Source organism: Manis javanica, chromosome 17, assembly GCF_040802235.1.
Source record: "Manis javanica isolate MJ-LG chromosome 17, MJ_LKY, whole genome shotgun sequence".
Classification (NCBI taxonomy): domain Eukaryota; kingdom Metazoa; phylum Chordata; class Mammalia; order Pholidota; family Manidae; genus Manis; species Manis javanica.
Window position 1 is genome coordinate 3,460,070 of NC_133172.1, and position 18,971 is coordinate 3,479,040.

Consider the following 18,971-nt stretch of genomic DNA (forward strand, 5'->3'; position numbering starts at 1 on the left):
TATTGAAGTTTCTGTCGGTATTTACATATGATACACGGTAAATAACAGAGCCAGGCCCCCCCCAACCCCCCTTCCCACCCCTAAAGCCCCCCTCCCCCCAGCCTCGTTAAAAATCGGTGCGTTAGTGACAGGTTAACTGCTGCGGTCTCCCTTCCCCCCTCCCACCTAAGATGCAAACTAAAAGCTCTCGTCCCTCCCCCGCCTCCCTCCACCCACCCAGGGGGCCTTTCTGGTTCCGTGTACAACACTGTGCTACATCGCCCCTCCCCTGATAAGGGGGTGGCGTTTCTGGTGACCCCCACAAATCTGTCCCAGGGGGCGGACGGACCCTTGAAAGAGGCCAGAGTTGGGGGTCTTGGATGGGAAGGGGGACTTCAATGAGGGGGTGCCAAAAAATGGAAGACTTCGAGGTTTGGGGGGTGTCGACCCCCGCTACTGCCTCTGTCTCCCCCGACGGGGCCTCGAGGGAAAAGAGGCGGGCACAGGTGTGGAAATGCAGGGAGGAACTCTCTGCACCCCAGGGTCTCCATCCTTGTGAGGTGTGCGGGGCTGGATGCACCTGGGGGCTTTGGATAAGCGGGAACAGAGGAAAGGACAATATTGGAGGAGGCGGAAGAGAAGAAAAATAAGTCAAGGTAAGCTAAGAAAGCAAGATCCGTTAGACAGCGCCCCCTAAAGGGCAGGTAACCTTAGGAAGCCGAGCAGCGCCCAGCTGGGAGGATGGGGTCGCCCGGTGAGCAGAGACGGCGTGTGGGCGGGAGACCAGGTAGACAGTACCCACCGCCCCCGCCCCGGAGCTGCGCGCGTAGCAAGGAGGCCCCCCCACCTCGCTGCGCCCGTGGACCCCGAAGGTCCGGAGATGAGAGTGGCGGGGGCGGAGGGGACAGAGGCTGGCAGGCGTTCGGGCCGCAGCCTGGTCCCCCTCTCCAGCCCCGCGCCCCGGAGGCCGGTTGGGGGCGCAGGGCAGGTGGGCCGGCACAGCCCGGCGGCTCCGGGACTCAAGAGAGACCTAGGAGAGGGGCGGGGCCCGCGGGGAAGGGGCGGGCACCCCAAGGGGAGGGGCCACCAGGGAGCGGAAGGGACCAATGAAATGGAGGGAGGGCCCCGATGGGGCGTGGCCATAATCGCGGGGCGGCCTCAGCAGGGCGAGGTGGAGATGTGCAGGTGGTCGGGGTACTTGATGGCGGGAGGGTAGTTCTGCGTCATCTGGATGGACACGTCGCTGGAGATGTCGGAGGGGCTGCGGCCGCGGCGCCAGGCCTCGGGCTGCAGAAACTGGCCGGAGTAGTCGGAGCAGTCGCTGAGGCGCGGGCGGTAGAAGGCGGGGTGCGGGCGGTACATCTCCTCCTCCGCGTAGCGCTTGGTGAACAAGTACACGGACATAACGCCGGCTCCCTGCGGCAGGGCAGGGTCAGGCCACGGCCAGACCCTGGCCCCCCGCTTGCCCCCGACTCGGGACCCCCGACCCCTCCTCCCCAAGATCCCAGGGCCCCAGCTTCGTCCTTCCCCAGACCCCGGGAATAAGGGCCCAGCCCTTCCTCCCCCAGGACCCCAGGGTCCCGCAGTCCTCCTTTTTCAGACCCAGAGACCAGAACGCCAGCCCTCCTCCCTCAGACCCCGGGGTTAGGCCCTCAGCCACAACCTCCCTTCTAATCCAGAGTGTACGCCCCCACCTCCCCGCCTCCAAAGCTCTGGATTCTGGACCCCAAGACATCACCTCTTTGAGGAGGAAGGAGGAAGCAGCAAAGGCGAAAGACCATCCGTAGCGATAGTGGAAATACTGCTCAGAGCTGCTGGGCCTGTTCATCACCTCGTCGTTGATGCTGGAAATGTAAAGAACCAAGCCCACCACCAAGGAGAGGCCTGCGGGAGCACAGGGGTGCCTTGGTCCGTTAGCGGCGGACCCCAGCCCCTCCCCATCTCGCTGCCGTCCTCTCCCTTCTCCCTGCTCTGTTCTGGACTGAGGTCCATCTTCTGAAGCCTCTGTGTGCTGGGCGTTGTCTGGTGGGGACCCCTGAGCTGAACCGACCTCCTCACCCCACTACCTTGCCATATAGGAGCCCACCGTGCAGCTGCGGAAGGCAAAGGCAGCTGCTGGGCAGAGGTCACATACACGGTCATGCGCTATACGGGAGCGCCATGTGGGACACAGAGCCCTGGGGGTCCGGAAGAGGTGCCAAGCCCACCTGGGGAAGGGGCAGGGGGAGTCAAGGAAGGCTTCCCGTCCACATCTAAAGGATGAGGCCCAGGGACGAATGAGCACACCCTTCTGTCACTCAGGCATGGTTTGGAGGGGGAGCATGGCACTGATCCCCCCACGTAGGCAAAACATGGGCTGCAGCCACCAGAAATGAGGCCAGAGAAGGGGGCAGGGGCACAGCCATGAGAGGCCTCAAATGCCAAGCTGAGAACTTGGCATCGATGCCACGGGCACTAGAGAGCCATGGAAAGTTGAGAGCAGAGAGCAAGGAAGGGCAGGGCCAGATCGGGGTACTGGAAGGTCCTCTGGGGGCTGGTTGATTCTGGGAAGAGACTGGATGGGAGAAACTGGAGTTGTAACATTCCAGGGTGAAGAGGATGAGGCCTGAGCTGAGGCTGTGTGGACAATAATAGCACAACATCATTAATAATGGTGATAGGGACGATAGCAACTTTTTATGTAGGTCTTGCCCTGTGCCAGGCACTGTGCTCAGTGTTGTATATGTATTAACTCACTTAAACCTCATGACAACCCTTTAAGTAGGTGCACTTTTATCTCCATTTACAGTTGAAGAAATAAAGGCACATGGAGAGAAGGTGGAGAGGAGACACCTGGTTTGAGCCACGCCAAGGGTGGCTTAAAGAGGCTCTAAAGTCTCCTGCCCCAAATTCATCCAAGTAATCTTTATCAGCAGCCTTCCTAAGAATCCTACAAGTAAGCATTTGTATACCCATTGACCCAAAATAAATCCAAGTTCCTTCCATTGCCTACAGCTTGGGTCTGTAAACTACAGCCTGCCAGCTAACCACTTCACCTCCGGTTTTTGTATGGCCTACTAGCTAAGAACGGCTTTTATGTAATTGAAAAGTTGAAAAAACCAAAAAGATGCTATTTTGTGGCCCATAAAAAGTATATGAATTTCACTTGGCAGTTCCTCAAAGTGGTAAAGATAGAATTACCATACGACCCAGTGATTCTACTCCTAGGTATCTACCCAAGAGGACTGGAAACATATGTTCACACAAAAACTAGAGCAGGAATGTTTGTAGCAGCATTATTCATAATAGCCAAAAAGTGGAAACAATCCAAGTGTCTATCAACTAAATGGGTAAACAAAATGTGGTATAGCCATATAAAGGAATATTATTCAGCCAAAAAAAGGAACGAGGTACTGATTTATACTGCCACATGGATGAACCTAGAAAAATGTTATGAGAAAGCAGCCAGACACAAATAAGCCAGACCACATATTGTATGGTTCCATTTATATGCAATGTCCAAAATAGGAAAACCCACAGAGATAGAAAGTAGGTTAGTGGTTGCCAGGAATGAGGTGTAAGGGGAATCATGACTAGCTGCTGAAGGGTGTAGGTTATTTCTTATGGTGATAAAAATGTTGTGAAATTAGGTAACAGAGATGGTTGCAAATATAGTAAAACTGCTGAATTATATGAACTTTATGTTTTGTGATTCCTACTATCTCAGTTTTAAAAGTATGTGAGTTTCTAATTCCAGGGGCCATAAATAAAGGTTTATTGGCACACAGCCACACTTATTCAGTTACACATCAGCTATGACTGCAGTGGCAAAGCTGAGTAGTTGCAACAGAGACTGTATGGCCAGTAAAAATGAAGATATTTATTATCTGGCCTTTTATGGAAAAACTTTCCTGCCCCTGGACTACAACGACTGCATGTGTGGTCCCTGTCAATCTTATCCCTGGTCAGATTCTCCTTGCTCCCCCTACCTAGATCTCTGCATTTCCTGCTCTTTCTTGAACACATCAAGCTCATTTCTGCCTCAGGGCCTTTGCTCCTGCTGTTCTCGCTAACTGGAATGATCTTCTGCCAGAGATCTCCATCTCTCTCTCTGTCACTTCGTTTAGCTCTCTCCTTCCTTGTCTCTTTAGAAAGCCCTTCTGCGATTCCTCTTTAAAAAAAAAAAAAAGCTTCCTCACTCAAAGAGAAACGCAGCTGAAAACTATAAGGGGATACCACTTCTCATCCACTGAATTGCCAAAAGTTAAAAAGCTTCACTTTTGGCAAGGCCAGGGAAAGAGAAACTCTTAGAAGCTGCTGCTGGGAATGCAAAATGGCACAATCCCTGCAGAAGGGAATCTGATGATACTGAACACAACTACAAGTGTATTCATCCTTTAACCCAGCAATCCCATTTCTGGGAATTTACCCTTAAGATATCCCTCCAATGGTAGGAAAGTACATATGCACAAGTTGATTCACTGCAGTAGTATTCATAATTGCAAAATATTGGAAATGACCTAGATACCCTTACATAGAGGATCTGTGGAATAAACTATAAAACATCATGTGAAAGAGTATGGCATCACAACGCAGTGAGAATGATGAAGATCGCTGTGGGTTGATGCAGAGTTCAGTGATACCTGCAGACTATATCACTAAGTAAAAGCAAACAAAAAGTACTGTAAAAAGGTTTACAGGACAGTACCATGTAAGAAAAAAAAGGTACATAAAAACACATATGGGCATCCAGTTATTTTTGCAAAAAGAGATAGAGGAAGGAAAACAGACAAGTGAAGTTGATTACCTATAGGGGGTAGGTGAGAACAGGAAGAGAGAGTATGGAAACAGTACTCCTCCCCTGAATACATATTTTTTGCATGGAATATGCTAATATTTTATACATTCAAAAGAAAAAAATCAACAAGGATGGGGGAAAACTAAGATTAAGTACAAACAAAAATAAATGAAGCTAACTTTATATCAAATGAACAAGACAATCACAGGGGTGGAGTCGGGGGAGTAGTAATCCAAGTAACTTTTGAATACAGTTCTTTGATTATATATTTCAGTCTAAAGACAGAAAGATCTGCAAAGAAATCTTGAACCTTACTCAGTAGATTTTTATTGGGAGTGGTCTGGGGGTAGCAGTTCTTAAGGTTTCTGTGTGTACTGTAGGGTGGAGCACATGTGCAAATAGATGGCTGTTTTGGGGAGCTGGAGTTGCATTCTGAAAGGAGGAGGCAGCAAATCAGAATATGGGGTCAGGCAGGGAAGAACCCGATGGTATCGGCATGAACTCCTGTTTTACAGATGCATGTACATCCCCACCTTGAGTCCTGAAACATACTAGAAGCAGGGACACCCAGCCGCAGTGAGCACACCTTGCATCCAGATTTTGGTCTCTCACACCATCACCCACTAGAGAAGCAGCTAGGGCTCCCAGAAGAAAGAGCTAAATTTGAAGCCAGGAGCAGGCATGGTAATGGTGCACTTGTTCCACAAAGTAAGGATGGGCTCAAAGAAACAATGGGAGCATGTTTAGAAAAAGACACAGGACTAGTTTGAATGGACTTCCAGACAGCACAACTGGGGACAATTCGAACATCAAAACGAATAATAAACATAATGGTATATAACACGCTGAATCCATACTGATATGTTTTTAAAATAAATAAAGAATAAAAGAAAAGGAAAAATTATTTTCAGTGGCACACATGCAGGAACAAGAGAGAAATCCTTTTGCAAACCTCATAGTAACATTAGGGTTCAGGCAAGCATCATCAGTGGACCTTAGGTCACTGGTGGACAGAATCTCCCCATGGAATATCCACTTATTACAAAGAGATTAAAAAAAAAAAACCTTCCTTTATCGCAAAGGAAGCTGACAGATCCCATCTTAACCAAGTGATGAAAGTGAACATCGCCAGTCACAGGGCGGGCTGACGCCGCGACCTCCCGGTGGGAGCGCACCACCACTTTGTTCACAGTGTTCCTGCTGAAATGTGTGACCTGGATCTACTCCCAAGGCAACTGTGCAGCAGTCTCCAACACGTCTGGCTGCACGCTGCAAAAATGTCAACATGAAAGATCTTTTTTTTTTTAAAGCTCAGAGACTGTATAAAAGATGAAAGAACACGAAAGAGGCATGGTCGGGAAATACAAGTCATGACCCTAGATTGGATCTGACTCAGGGGAAGGACTATAAAAGACAGCGGGACAGCTGATGACGTCTGAATGGAGAGTGAGTGTGAGTTGTAATGCGGTACAAGTGTTGACCTTCCGGGATTTGATTACTGCAGCGTGTTTAGACAAGGAAATGCGCTGGAGGGTTTAGGGTGAATGGTTTGCAACTTATGTTCAAGTGTTTCTATCGATAGATGACAGACAGACAGTTGGTAGAGCAAGATAGAGAAAGAAAAAGGTAAATGTGGCAAAATGTTCAGAACTGGTCCAGGTGAAGGATCTATGAGAGTTCATTGTATTATTTCTGCAACTTTTCTGCAGGTTTAAATTTTTTTCCAGAATAAAAAATGTTAAACAAACTAGGTATCCCCAAACAGGATTTCTTCCCCCCAAGGTGCCAAAGGGTTGCCCTGCAAATTACTTACTCACTGGAGAGAGAAGCATGCCCCTTTCCAGTGGGCGCTCTGGGGGCCACGGCCTTTGCCAAGCGCTCACACTTTGTTGCACTCACAGGGGAGCAAACCTGACACTAGCTGCTACCTGGAGTGGTGGCATATAAAGAACTTGGCACCCCCTCTGAATCTTCTTGCCAGACATATTTCACTGGAATCTAAGCAAACCTCTAGTCCAGACATAACTTCCGGTTACAGAAAATACAGGGGAGGAGGAACAAATTAAATGATATGCCACGAGGAAGCGGTCCAACACACCCCGGACGCAGGATCCAAGACACTCTGTCCTGCAGACTTGGAAGAACAATGACAAGGATCAGGCTGATGACACCGGAACCAGTGATCATTTTAATGTCTCGAAGAGACAGACAGCCCAAATTAGGACGCCTCTGATGCACTGCAGTAGGATGTGAACAGCACCACCTATCTACAAAGCATTTTGCAAAGGAAAAAAAAAAAAAAAAGCAGACCTGGATCTGAGCAACAGCAATTTTACAAGAAACCACAATGATAGATCAGCGCAGTTGGAAAGATCTAGAGTGTAGGAATTCTATAGGACAAATGACCAGATTTCATCAACCAATAAATAGCAAGGAAAAAAAATAAGAGGGGGGCTGTTATAGATTAAAAGAGGCTTTGGCGATCCATTGATTAAATGCACAAGTGGAATCTGGATCCTGACTGGCAAGAAACTAACTGTAAAAAGGCATTTATGGGATAGGTGGGGAAGTTCAATGCTGACTAGACATTAAATGATATTAAGCAGCTATTCTTAATTGGGCACAAGAATGGCACTGTGGCTATGTTAAATAATAAAGTACTTGTTTTATCAGAGATATCCTGAAGTATCTGTGGATAAAAAGATGTAATGTCTGAGACTTTAAAATAACATAGTAAAGTACAGAAGGGAGATACCACAGTATGGCTAAAAAAGGATTCGCCATATGTTGATAATTGTTGACATGGAGTGACGGGTACATGGGATTTCATTATACTATTCTTTCTATATTTTCATAATGAGATACATTTTAAAAGTCAGTGTTGTATATATATATATATAATTAAAAAAAAACAGTGGAGGAACTAGTCTAGACTGTTATGTGTGAACCTAGATTGAATCCTGTTTCTGGGGGAAAGGCTATAAAAGGCATTCTTGAAACAACCGGGACAGTTTGAAAACGGAACAAGTGATATTATGGAATTCTTGTAACATTTCTAGGTGTGATAACAAAGCTGTAGTTATGTAGAAGAATGCCCTTGCTCTTAAGAGATGCATAGTAAAGTGTTAGGAGATTAACTGGCATGATGCCTGCAACTTACTTGCCTTTCCCCTAACCTGCTTTATTTTTCTTCATAGCATTTATCACCACTGAACATTCTATTTTCTGTTGGTAACTTTTTTAGTCATACATCTCCCCCACCCCATCTAGGGTGCTCAGAACCAGCCCTCCACGTTCCCCATTGCATGCCTAGCATCAAACACAAGCTTCAGCACATTGTAAATACTAGCTGAACGGATGGATATACTTGCCACACCGCTGAAAGTTCTAGAAAAGAGCTCATTCATTGCTTTCATCCACTAAGTCCCACCATTCCTCCACCTCCACTAAATATCAACCTTTCCTTGCTCTTAACTTCCAAAGCATGTTCAATGTCTAGTATCCCATAGTTTTGGCATCCAAGAAGCTCTCTTCCTGTCTCTTTGTACACACACACACACACACACACACACACACACACACACACACACACACAACTTGTTGGCTTTGCCATTTGAAAGTAAGTTGCAGGAATCTCTATTCATTTCCCAACACTTCACTATGCATCTCTGAAGAGGAAGGGAATTCTTCTACATAACTACAGCTTCATTATCACACCTAGAAATGTTACAAGAAATCCATAATATAAATTATTCCATTTGCAAACTGTCCCAGTTGTTTCAAGAATGCCTTTTATAGCTTTTCCCCCAGAACCAGGATTCAATCCAGGTTAGTGCAAAATGTTACATGGTGGAAAGGCATCCAAGCTAGGTCTCAAAAGATGAACAGGTTTACCAAAAGGGAATACCAAAAGCAGCCCAGGAACCACACTCACTGGAGTGCCCTGGTCAATCACAGGGGAGCCACCCGGATTCTCCTTCTCTCTCATCCACCAAGGATCGTCAGTCATCAAGGCCTGTCCACTTTACTTCCCAAATTTCTCAGACATATGAACCCTGTTTTGTATCTCCAAGTCCTCTGATGCAGCTAGGCTTCTCTATGACTGTACCCTTGCCCCTGAGTCCTTATCTTCCTGCTGTAGGTGCTGATTCTTTCTAAAACCCATACTGGACTCTATCTTCTCTTGTCAAAATTCTTTGACTTCCTACTAAACCCAGGAGGTATTCATTCTTCAGCCTGAAGTGCCAGCCTCTTTATGATCTGATTCCTGCTAACCACTCCTGTTTCACCTCGTGTCCCACGTTTCACATAACAATTCTAAGTAGCACACGTTCTCTGCAAGGAGAGTCAGGAGTTGGGGTTGATGAGAAGCAAACAAGTATTTCCAAAGAGAAAGAGTTTTGTGCTGTTTTCTCACTGTTGTTTTTGTTTTTAGTAACTACAAATTATCTAAAAACAATGGCAAAGCTAAGTCGTTCTTGTCATTCTTTCTCCTTCCTGACCATTTTATAGTGGCTCTGGTTCTCCAAAAATAATCTTTCCCTCCCCCACTTTTTTTCCTTCTCTCTTCCTTTCTCTGGTAATCCAACTCTCCCTCCCCGACGACATCTGCTTCAGAATTCTTAGAGCTCAGTAGGCAAGAATCACCTGCACTCCCAGCTGAATTAGGACAGTACGATTTCAGGACCACGGAGAGCTGCATATGAATGCATCGTGGATGCTTTCTAGGGTCTTAACACAAAGTGCTGTTGAAACATACAAAACATGCAATGTGGTATAGTATAGCAGGGGCACAGTGGCTTTACGTACCATTGTCAGAGAGACACTCTGTCGAGGGAAAATTCAAGCCTTTTAAGAATCAGGTGGAAGAGACTCCTTAGCCGGAAGGGCTAAGGAGTGTAAAAGTCCTCAAGGGGGGCCGAGATTAGCATTTTCAAGGACCAGAAGGAGCAGTGTGGCTGAGATTACAAGCAATGGTGTGTTAGTGGGTTAGGAAAGAAGGTCAGAGATCCGAGCAGTACCCAAATCTTGGAAGACCTTATAGGCCAGCGTGGAGAGTTTGGATGTATTCTAAGCGCGATGGGAGTCACTGAAGCACCGAAGGGGTTTTGGCAGGCATGTGACAAGCTGACTGATGTGTAGTTGGGGGCTGTCTGTGACTGACTCTCACTTAGCATTCAGCCACATCTCCAGGACCCCCGGCATGCAGCATGTCTCTGTAAATGTTTCATGAGTGGATGCGTGAGCAGACACATGGGATATATCTGAGGATCAGGGGTTAACATAAGCCGTGCATGGGAAGCATGCCTCCTATGACCTGGAAAAGGATATTCAATGTCATCCCAGCGTCCCCCTTCTCTCTCCAACCCTATCCAGTCAGTCACCAGCTCTACCGATTCTTCTGTCAATATTCTTCTCTCTCAAAGCCAACCAGTCATCTGTATGCTCCCAGCCCCAGGCCCTGCCCAAATTTTATCTGCTGTTGCCTGGACCACTGAATAGCCACCACCTCCTCAGCTGCCCATTTCCAGTCTCTTTCCCTCTAGTCTCTCCCCAGCGCAGGCCCCTGAGTGATGTTTAACACCCAGGTGTGACCCTGTCCCTCCCCTGCCCTAATCCTTCCACCACTTTCTCCAGAACAAATGCCAGCTCCACCATCTATCCAACCTCTGACAACTTCTGTCTCTCTCTAACTCTTGGTCTCCTCAGTGGGAACGTGAGACAGTGGAGCAGATTTTCTGTTCTGAGATCTAAGACATGGATACTGTTTCCATCCTTTCCTCTCCTTTGTTTTTATGATTTTGAATTGTGGTGGGGCAGTATAGTGCCACGGTGGACTTCTGGGTGGGCACCCGCTTCGGCTATGCAGCAACTTAACCTCTGAGGGCTTCTCTTTTCTCAACTGGAAAATGGAGATGATAATGGCATCTGCCTTACAAGGTAAAGCAAAAGAATGAACTTAATTTGCATAAAGCACTTAGAACTTCCCCAAGCCCATGGCACTTGATAGAGTGTTTATTATGGTTGTTCATACTAGTACTAGGTATGGACAATATATGTACGTATGTATGTATGTACATATGTATGTGTGATGTGTGGATTATGTGTGTATGTATGTACGTATGTATGTATTAAAACTACCACGTGTTAAGTACTTACTGTTAAAGACCAGGCACTGGGTCAGCCCTTCCCACCCATGATCTAGACCAGGGGTCAGCAAACTACGTTTGTACCACTCTTTTTCATGTGGTTTTCAAGCTAAACATGGTTTTTACATTTTTACATGTTGGAAGGTGGGGGAGAGAAGAAGTCTATTTCGTGATTCATGAAAATTACATTGCATTCCAATTTCAGTGTCCATAAATAGTATTATTGGAACATAGCTACACCCCATGCTTCACCTCTGGCTGCTTTGACACTACAAACCTATGGCTCACAAAACCTGAAATATTTACTACCTGGCCTTCAGCAGAAAAGGTTTGCCGACTCACGACCACGATTTGGCCTCCTCTCGACAACTCCTCAAAGGAAGGCTGCAGCCCACACCGAAGCGTTGGATTTGAACCTAGGCCTGTCCAGGGCCACAATAGCCTTCAACCACTACACCCCACAATGTTGAAAGCACATGACCGGATAACCTGGGTGGAGTGTATGGGCTGTAGTCTGTGAAAAGGAACTAGAGGAAGGAGTTCAGGAAGTGGAGTTCAATCCCCCAAATTATTCTACGGTTATGCAGAACACTGCCTTCCAGCCCTGATGGCACCACTGACCCTTAGGAAGTGGGTCCCGGTGCATGGCATGGGCATGGGTTTTGAGATGAGAACACCCTCGAGGCTGATCCAGCTCTGCCCCTGACTGGCTACGTTGCCTTCTGTTTCCGCTTCCATATACTGCAAACAGTAGGGTTTTCCTTCTAATGTTTGGATGGGTTGAACAAAAGTCTCCATGCTACCTACCCTTTCCCCCCTTTCTTTCTCTAGGCCACCATTTCTCCATGATGAAAAATGATGAGACCTTTCTGCTCTGACACTCCGGGATGGTGATATTCTACGTGTCTTATTTTAGCTCGGTGTCTGGCTCCACATTCTGTGATTCAGATTTGCATGGAAGTTGCACCCTGGTCTCATCAGGCTAGAGGCACAGGGGAGGTTTAGCCTAGAGGAAGCTGGGTGAGGGTCGGGGAGGAGGCAGAGGGAAGGGTGGCGGGGGGAGGCTATTCAATACCCACCGTCTATTTGCAGAGGCAGGTCAAAAGCAGGGGCCGAGCAGTGTGGGCCCCGGGGAACAGAATGGAGATGAGACACACAGCGGGGTTTGCTCACCAAATAGCAACTGAATTAAAGGGACCCGGATGGCCTTTAATTAAATTATGTTGATTTAACTCAGAATGAATTGAAGAATTGAGCCAGAAAGGATTGGGGTTCGTTGAACCAGGTAAATGTAGTTAAATAGGTTAGAGCTGGGTTCGTCTGGGCTGCCCTGAGCTGACGTGGATTGAATTGAACCGGACTAAGCTGAAATTTGGAGTAGGGTAACACTTCAGAAAGAACCCTACTCTGGAACGCAAGTCTCTAGGCACCACATTAAGCTGGTACCTTGGGTGACTCCCTGCACGGTTTTGGGCCTCAGTAGCCCTCCCCCCATGTTCTCAAGCGAGTGCTAATATTAACACCTGGGCAGAGATGTTATGTGAAGGGTCCAAGATCACTCCTGCCAAAGAGCCTCATATCACAGAAAAGAAAAAAAACTATAAGCAAATATCGGACTCTAGCTAATGACACACGTGAAGTATTCAGGGTGAAGTGGACTGAAGCCTGCAACTCACTTTGAAATGCATTAAAAAAAAAAAGATGGTGATTGATGGATGGGTAGAAATACAGGTAGACGGGCGGATGCGTGAAAAAGCAAGTCGAGCCCTAAGTTAATGGCTGACTGTGAGTGGTGGGCACACGGGTGCTCACGCCCAAATCCTCTCCACTTTTCTGTTTGCCCGAAAATTTTTCAAACAAAATGTTGCACAGAAAACTAAAGAGCTTTGTAATCTGTTAATTGCTAAAATATCAGGAGTGGTTAAAAATACAGCCCCTGGGGGCGAACTGCCTGAATTTGAGTCCTGGCTCGGTGTCTCACTGGTTGTACGGCCCGAGGAAGTGACTTCATCTCTCTGAGTGTTTGTTTCCAGATCTGCAAAATGGGGTTATTAATAGCATCTACCTCCCAGGTGGCTGTATCAGAACGGAGCCTGGTACCCAATTAGCATCCAGTAAGCATTCCTATGATTTGGTCCCCTAAACAGTCCTGAAACGCACACTATCTCCACTCCACGGAGAAGGGGTGGGGCTCGGGCAGGGTCGGCATCTCCTCCACGACTACACGGCAAGGAAGTGGGGTTTTTTTCTTTGTGGAAAAGGCACCACAGGCTCCTGGAACCGAAACCGGTACCCCCGGGCTCACCGGATAGGATGAAGAAGATGCCAGAAACGAAAGCCAGAATGGTCCTCTGCGGGCGGATGTGGCCGATGTTGCTGATGACGAAGGCGGTGAACACGAGGAAGAGGCTGACCATGGGGAACGGGGTGGCTGTGCGCACTGTCTCTGGGGGAAGGGGAGGGGCGGCGGTGAGGAGGGCTCTCCTGGGACACCGCCCCCTTCCCCTGACCTCTTCCCTCCCACCCTCGCTCACGCTCAGCTCACGCTCCCCGGGCTCAGCGGTCAGCGACTCCTCACCACTGGCCCCACCCCTCCGCCCAGGCCACACCCGCTTTGGTTTGACCCCACCCCTTTCCTACTGACCCCACCCACCGTCCAGGTCCCACCTCCTCCACCTGGCCCCGCCTCCTTACCAACTTCTCTACCTACTTTCGTCTCTTTCCCTGCTCCTCCTGCCCTTTCTCCCAGGACCCACCCTGGGATGCCGCCCCCTTGCTGCCCAAGCCCCCCTCTTCCCCTCACTCAGAATATTTTCCGTGTTTTCCGTCACCAGGTTGATCTCCGGTTCAAGGAAATATTCCGAGGCCACGCAGCGACCCTTTTCCCGGCCTTGGGGAAGATAAGAAGGCAAGGCTGGATGAGGCACCTAAGCTCCAGAGGGGCAATCAGGGGCAGGATGCCCGGGAAGGAGGCCCTGGGATGTGAGGCTTAATCCCAGGATTACGGTCTGTTCTACTCTTACGGGGCTGGGAAGCGGGTGAGCAGGAGGTCTGGGAGCTCCAGACTCATGGAAGGGAGTCCTGGAGAGGGCTGGCACGCCGGGTGCCATGAGAGGAGGGGCTGTGCGCCAGGACTCCTGGATCCCTAAAGAGGATAAGGTGGGAGGGTGCAGGATTCCTGGGAGGCGTCTCCGTGGTGTCTGGGAGGCCGGCCCGTTCAACACTGGAACTGTCCAGGGGACAAGTTCTGAACAGAGGCTGTCACTTCTAAGGGGACTCTGGGATTTCCCAGGGGTTAGGGACCTGGAGATTGTGTAAGCACTGGAGCGTAGGATCCAGGGATAAAAGACTAGAAACTGGGGCTCCAGGTAGAAATGTGCTTTTCCAGGAGAGAAACAGGACCGGTGTCTGGATTTCTGGAGCCCAAGACAGGGGACTGTGGGTAAGGGCTCTCGGATCCCAGGCAAGGCAGGAACAGGTAAATGGAAGGCAGGTGAGGCCTGTACCTGCGAAGAAGCAGACCCGCCAGAGGCCGGCGTGCAGTGCCATCTTGACCTCCGTGGTCTGGTTCTGCGGCAGCACGGTTCCCTCCTCCATGTACAGCCAGTAGTCAGTGCTGACCGCGATGCCCACAAGCAGCAGGCCACATGCGCCAAACACGCTGCTCAGCAGGGTCAGGGCGCGGCTGCTGCAGTGACTCATCCTCAGCGGCGGGGGGCGCCCTGCGGGGCCTGAGGGAGGGGAAACTCCGTGGAGAGCCCCGAGGAGGCTGCACGCGGGCCAGAGATACCAGCCCCCAAACCACTCCCTCTCAGATCTGAGCTCTGTATCCTGACCCATGATCTCATCCCTGGACTTGAACCAGTGACACAGCTGTTGACCCTCAACTCCAGGATTGGCCTTCCCAAATCTGACGCTCCTGCTCAGGCTCTGGATCCTGATAGGAGAGGGCCCAGCGGACCCCACGCCCACCCCAGGATAAGATGTCCATCCATAACCTTGGGCCCAGATCCAGAGATTGAACCTGGTCTCTAACCTTGTGTCTGAACCTGAGTCCCAAATCTCACGACTGACTTGAAACTCAGTTTCCAGATTCACAACAGAACCAGGCCCTCCAACCTTGCCCCCGTATCCTGACCTGAGACCTTAACCCTAGACACCAGACCCCACCAGAATCCATAACCTTTAGTGGGGCCTGAGACTCAGAAACTGTTATACTAAGCAGACTCTTCAACAACTCTAGCACTGGGCACCCCCCGACCCTGACTCTGTGCCCTGAGCCGAGCCCCCCCAGCCTTGACTACTAGACTCCAACAGGGCCTGTGACCTCAACTCCGAGTCAGGACCTAGGCCCCTGGACCCTGGGTACTGGACCTCGATTACTGCATGCTGCCCAATGGGACCTGTCAGGAAACCCTAATCTAGGCCACCCAGTCCTGACTCCATGCCCTAACCTGGCACCCGGACCCCTATTTTTTGGACTGTATTTCTGACTAGCAACCAGAAATTCCGACTGGATCACTGCCCAACGGTCCTAACCCTATACTCTGGCCTCAGGCCCTTGACCTCAGGCCTACCCAAGACCTTGAGAGGAGGCCCCACCAAGTTTAAACCCTTGGATGCTTATCTGGACCCTTAACACCCAAATCTAATACCAAGACCTTGACCCATGACCTTCTAATTCTGAGCCTGTGCCTTGTTCCTCAGTTTGGCACCCCGATCTGAGATTATGGCCCATGACCCAGATCCCGGAACCCTAATTCCCCCCATCCCAGATCCAGGCAGGCCCCTGAACCTGGGATGCTCAGTCTGGGGTGCAAGAACATTGGGACCCAGAGACCTGGAGCCAGGAGTTCGGCTGGAGACACCAGAATGTCAAAACCATGATCTGGGAACCTGCCAGCCCAGACTCAACACTGTAACCAGGGCACTCCAGCCAAATGAGTGACCCTCCTTCCAAGTGCGGATCAGTGCTCTGAACTCTAAAACCCAACCCGGAAGCCCGGGATCCCCTCCTCCAACCTCCAGTACAAGATCCCCAAATTCCCTCCCAGAGTTTCTGGAGCCAATTTCCCATGCTGGGATTTCCAGTTACAGACCCTCGACATCCATCCTGGAACCCTGATCCCCCCTCAAACAAGATCCCAAGTTCACAGCTGCAGCCTCCCAAATCTGGAGATTCCAAGTAGGGAGCTCCTAATCCCTTATCCACCGCCTTTCCCCCACCGCACCCCCAAGAGCTTTTCTTTCAACCACACAATCCCATGACTGGGGGACTCAACTTGGGGTCCCCATCCCCTCTCAACTAGAGACCCCACATCCCTGAATACCAGCAATCCCCAACATCTCAACAACGAGGAAGGTTAAGGCCCCAAACACTCCCCAAAGATGCAGCCAGAATTCTTGCAGCCTTGAGACTCTGCCCCACCTCGGTGAAGATCCCGGAGCCTGAGACAGCCTTCACCCCCACCCCACCCCCAACCTAGCACCGCGCGCCCCCCGCCGCCCCGCCCCGCCCCCAGGCTCCAGGAGGACCCGGGAACGGGAGCGTGGCAGAGCTCCGACCCGCTCTTCCTCCCATCCCCCGTCCCATCGCTCCAGGGCTTGACCGCCAACCGCCGGCTCCTCTTCCAGTCCGCCCAGCTCGCAGGCAGAAATCCAAAGCCCTGCCGCCCCGGCTGCTTTGGTCCCAGGCGGCTGACCTCGGCTCCCCCCGCCGACTCCTCGGACTCCTGCCGAGACCTTGCCCACTGACCCCGTTCCCACTTCCCCTTTGAAACGCCCTCCTCGCCGGGTCCATTCCTCCTCACTCCGAGACGCCCGCCCAGATCTCTTCATTTGCCTCCAGCCCTTCCTCCTGCGGGACCCTCCCCCAGGCCTGGAGCCTCCTTATCCCTCGGCCTCTCATCCCCTCCTGGGTTCAGGCATTTGGACCCGCGCGGTTCCATTCCCCAAGCCCCAAATCCAAACTCCATCTCCTGGGAGACGCACTCCCCTTCCTGGGGACCCCTTCTCAGGCTCCCGTCCTGCTCCTTCGGGCCCGGGCCCTGCCCCCTCATCCAGCACCGCCTCTCTCAAGGACTCGGCCGGCACCTCCCCAGTGCCCACAGTCTCCAAGGCTCGGACGCGGAGAGTACAGCTGCCCCACTCCGAGACCCTCGGACCTCGTCCTCACGGATTCCCTAGGCCCAGAGGTCCCTCCACCCCCAACTCCTCCCCAACCCGGGCTCCCGGACCGCCAGAATCCCGCCCCCCGGAGCCACGCAGGCCCGTGCCGCCCCAGCCTCGGCTCCCAGCCACCTCAAGGGGAGCCCCCACCTCCGTCCAGGACCCTCCCCTCGCGCTCACCTCGCTCAGGGCTGGGCGGACGCTCCGGGCCGCGGGCCCCGCAGCCGCATGACCGGCCCCGCGGCTTCCCCTGGCCGCCGCCGCCGCCGCCGCCACGGGGGTCCCCGGTGCCCGCGCCCCCCGCCCCCGCCCCGGAGCCCGGCGTCCCGGCCCCCTCCCGGCCTCCCACCCCCCACCCCCCGCGCCCGCGGCCTCACACGGCGGACAGCGCCGGGAGCTGGGACCGGCGGCCGCTCATTGGCTGCTGCGGAGGAGGGGAGGGGCGGGCGGCAGGGAGGATGCGGGAGCGAGGGAGCTGGGCCCGGGAATGGGGGAGGCAGGGAGGGAGAGGGGCTAGAAACAGAGGCAGAGCCGGAGAGGGGCAGGGGCGCGCGGAGAGGCCGGGAGGCGAGCAGGGAACCTAGGGTCACGCCGAGACCTCGAGGCTGAGAAATTCTGAGCCTCGAGGTCTGGGCACTGGAAGAGACACAGAGATGGCCTAAAAGAGACAGAGGGAAAGGAGAGACAGGGATCGGGTCTAAGACCTCTTCGCCCAGGCTCGGAGGTTCTTGGCTAGGCTCGAGATCTGAGAGGCGGAGACAGAAAGAGACCCACGCTCAGAGGCCTTGGCGTGAGAGATGTCGGGTCCCAGAGACCTTGAGCTCGGGAAAGAGATGGAGACAGAGACAGAGACAGACAGAGAGGGACCCTGGGAAGGGGAGACAGCAGGGGCAATCCTGGGGTCCCCTGATGAGGCCTGGGGCTCTGGCCAGGCCTGGGGGGAAGCCCGGAATCTGGGCGGCTGGAGGAGGCGGGAGGGGGCGTCCCGGGCCGGGGTCCCCAGAGCAGCAGGCGGGCGCAGAGCGGAGCTGGGTCCTGCAGCCTCCGCGGAGCCGGGAGCCGGGCCAGCCACCCCCCGCCGTGATGTCAGCGGGGCCACTCTTAAAGGGGCAGGCCGCCCGCCGAGGGTCGGAGCGGGGGCTGGGGGCCGTGGGCACCGGAGGGGTGCTAGGAGTCACAGAGGGAGCCCCAGCATCCAACTGTACCGAGTCCCGGAAACCCAAGAGCCTGCAGGGACGACGAGACGCTGGGACTCCCCAAGGAAGACTGCGAGGCTTTGGAGCTCAGTCCCCTCCAAACACACAGACACAGGCACGCCCTCCGGATGGCCTGCTCCCATGCAGGGACTACATTTCCCATCAGCCCTGGGCGAGAGGCCGCACTTGGGGGGAAGGGTCCGCCGCCGTGCCTGCTGGGACGTGTAGTCTGTTGGGACCTTCATCTCCGCTCCCCCCACTCGCAAGTGGGTCAAGGGAGACGCGCGGAGGGCGCGTCTGCCCGCCTTCCGCCTGCGTCGCGGGTTCTGGCTGTTGCGCTTCTTCTGCGGTGAGGTCTCATCCTCTGACCGAGTCTCTCAGTTGGGAGCTTGCCTTCATCGCCCCTCGGGACCGCCGGTCTGTGGGTCTCCGCGTGTGCGCGTGGTTGTGTCGTGCATTGCTCAGGGAGGGTGTGTGCGCGCGGGGTCTCCACCCGGCACTCCCGGTGGCCCACCGGCGCACCTCTGCCTCTGCGCGCGGCCGCTTGGGTTCTCTCTGTGGCTCTCTCTGCGTGGGGGTCTTTCTGCCCCTTCGCTCTCATGCCCTGGGAAGCTTCTCACTTTATGGCTCTCTGCGCTTTCTCTCTCTCCGCCCGCCCCCTCTCCCAGCCTGTCTGTTTTTCCAATTTACAGTCACTGTCCC

General features: G+C 52.2%; 1 protein-coding gene across 2 annotated transcripts; it reads right to left on the reverse strand.

The window, feature by feature from the left end:
• Window positions 1-993: 993 nt before the first annotated feature.
• Window positions 994-17,389, reverse strand: CACNG7 (calcium voltage-gated channel auxiliary subunit gamma 7). Of its 2 annotated transcripts, none has more exons than XM_037025872.2 (6): window positions 17,254-17,389; window positions 14,412-14,636; window positions 13,709-13,795; window positions 13,211-13,345; window positions 1,718-1,863; window positions 994-1,395 (listed from the first exon to the last, which is right to left on the reverse strand). In XM_037025872.2, the coding sequence occupies exons 2-6, from the start codon at window positions 14,605-14,607 to the stop codon at window positions 1,138-1,140; spliced, it is 822 nt and encodes a 273-aa protein (XP_036881767.1). In that variant the 5' UTR covers window positions 14,608-14,636; window positions 17,254-17,389; the 3' UTR covers window positions 994-1,137. The 2 variants fall into 2 exon arrangements, with proteins under 2 accessions (XP_036881767.1, XP_036881766.1); XM_037025871.2 differs by having other exon boundaries at window positions 13,211-13,351; window positions 17,254-17,388.
• Window positions 17,390-18,971: the final 1,582 nt, after the last annotated feature.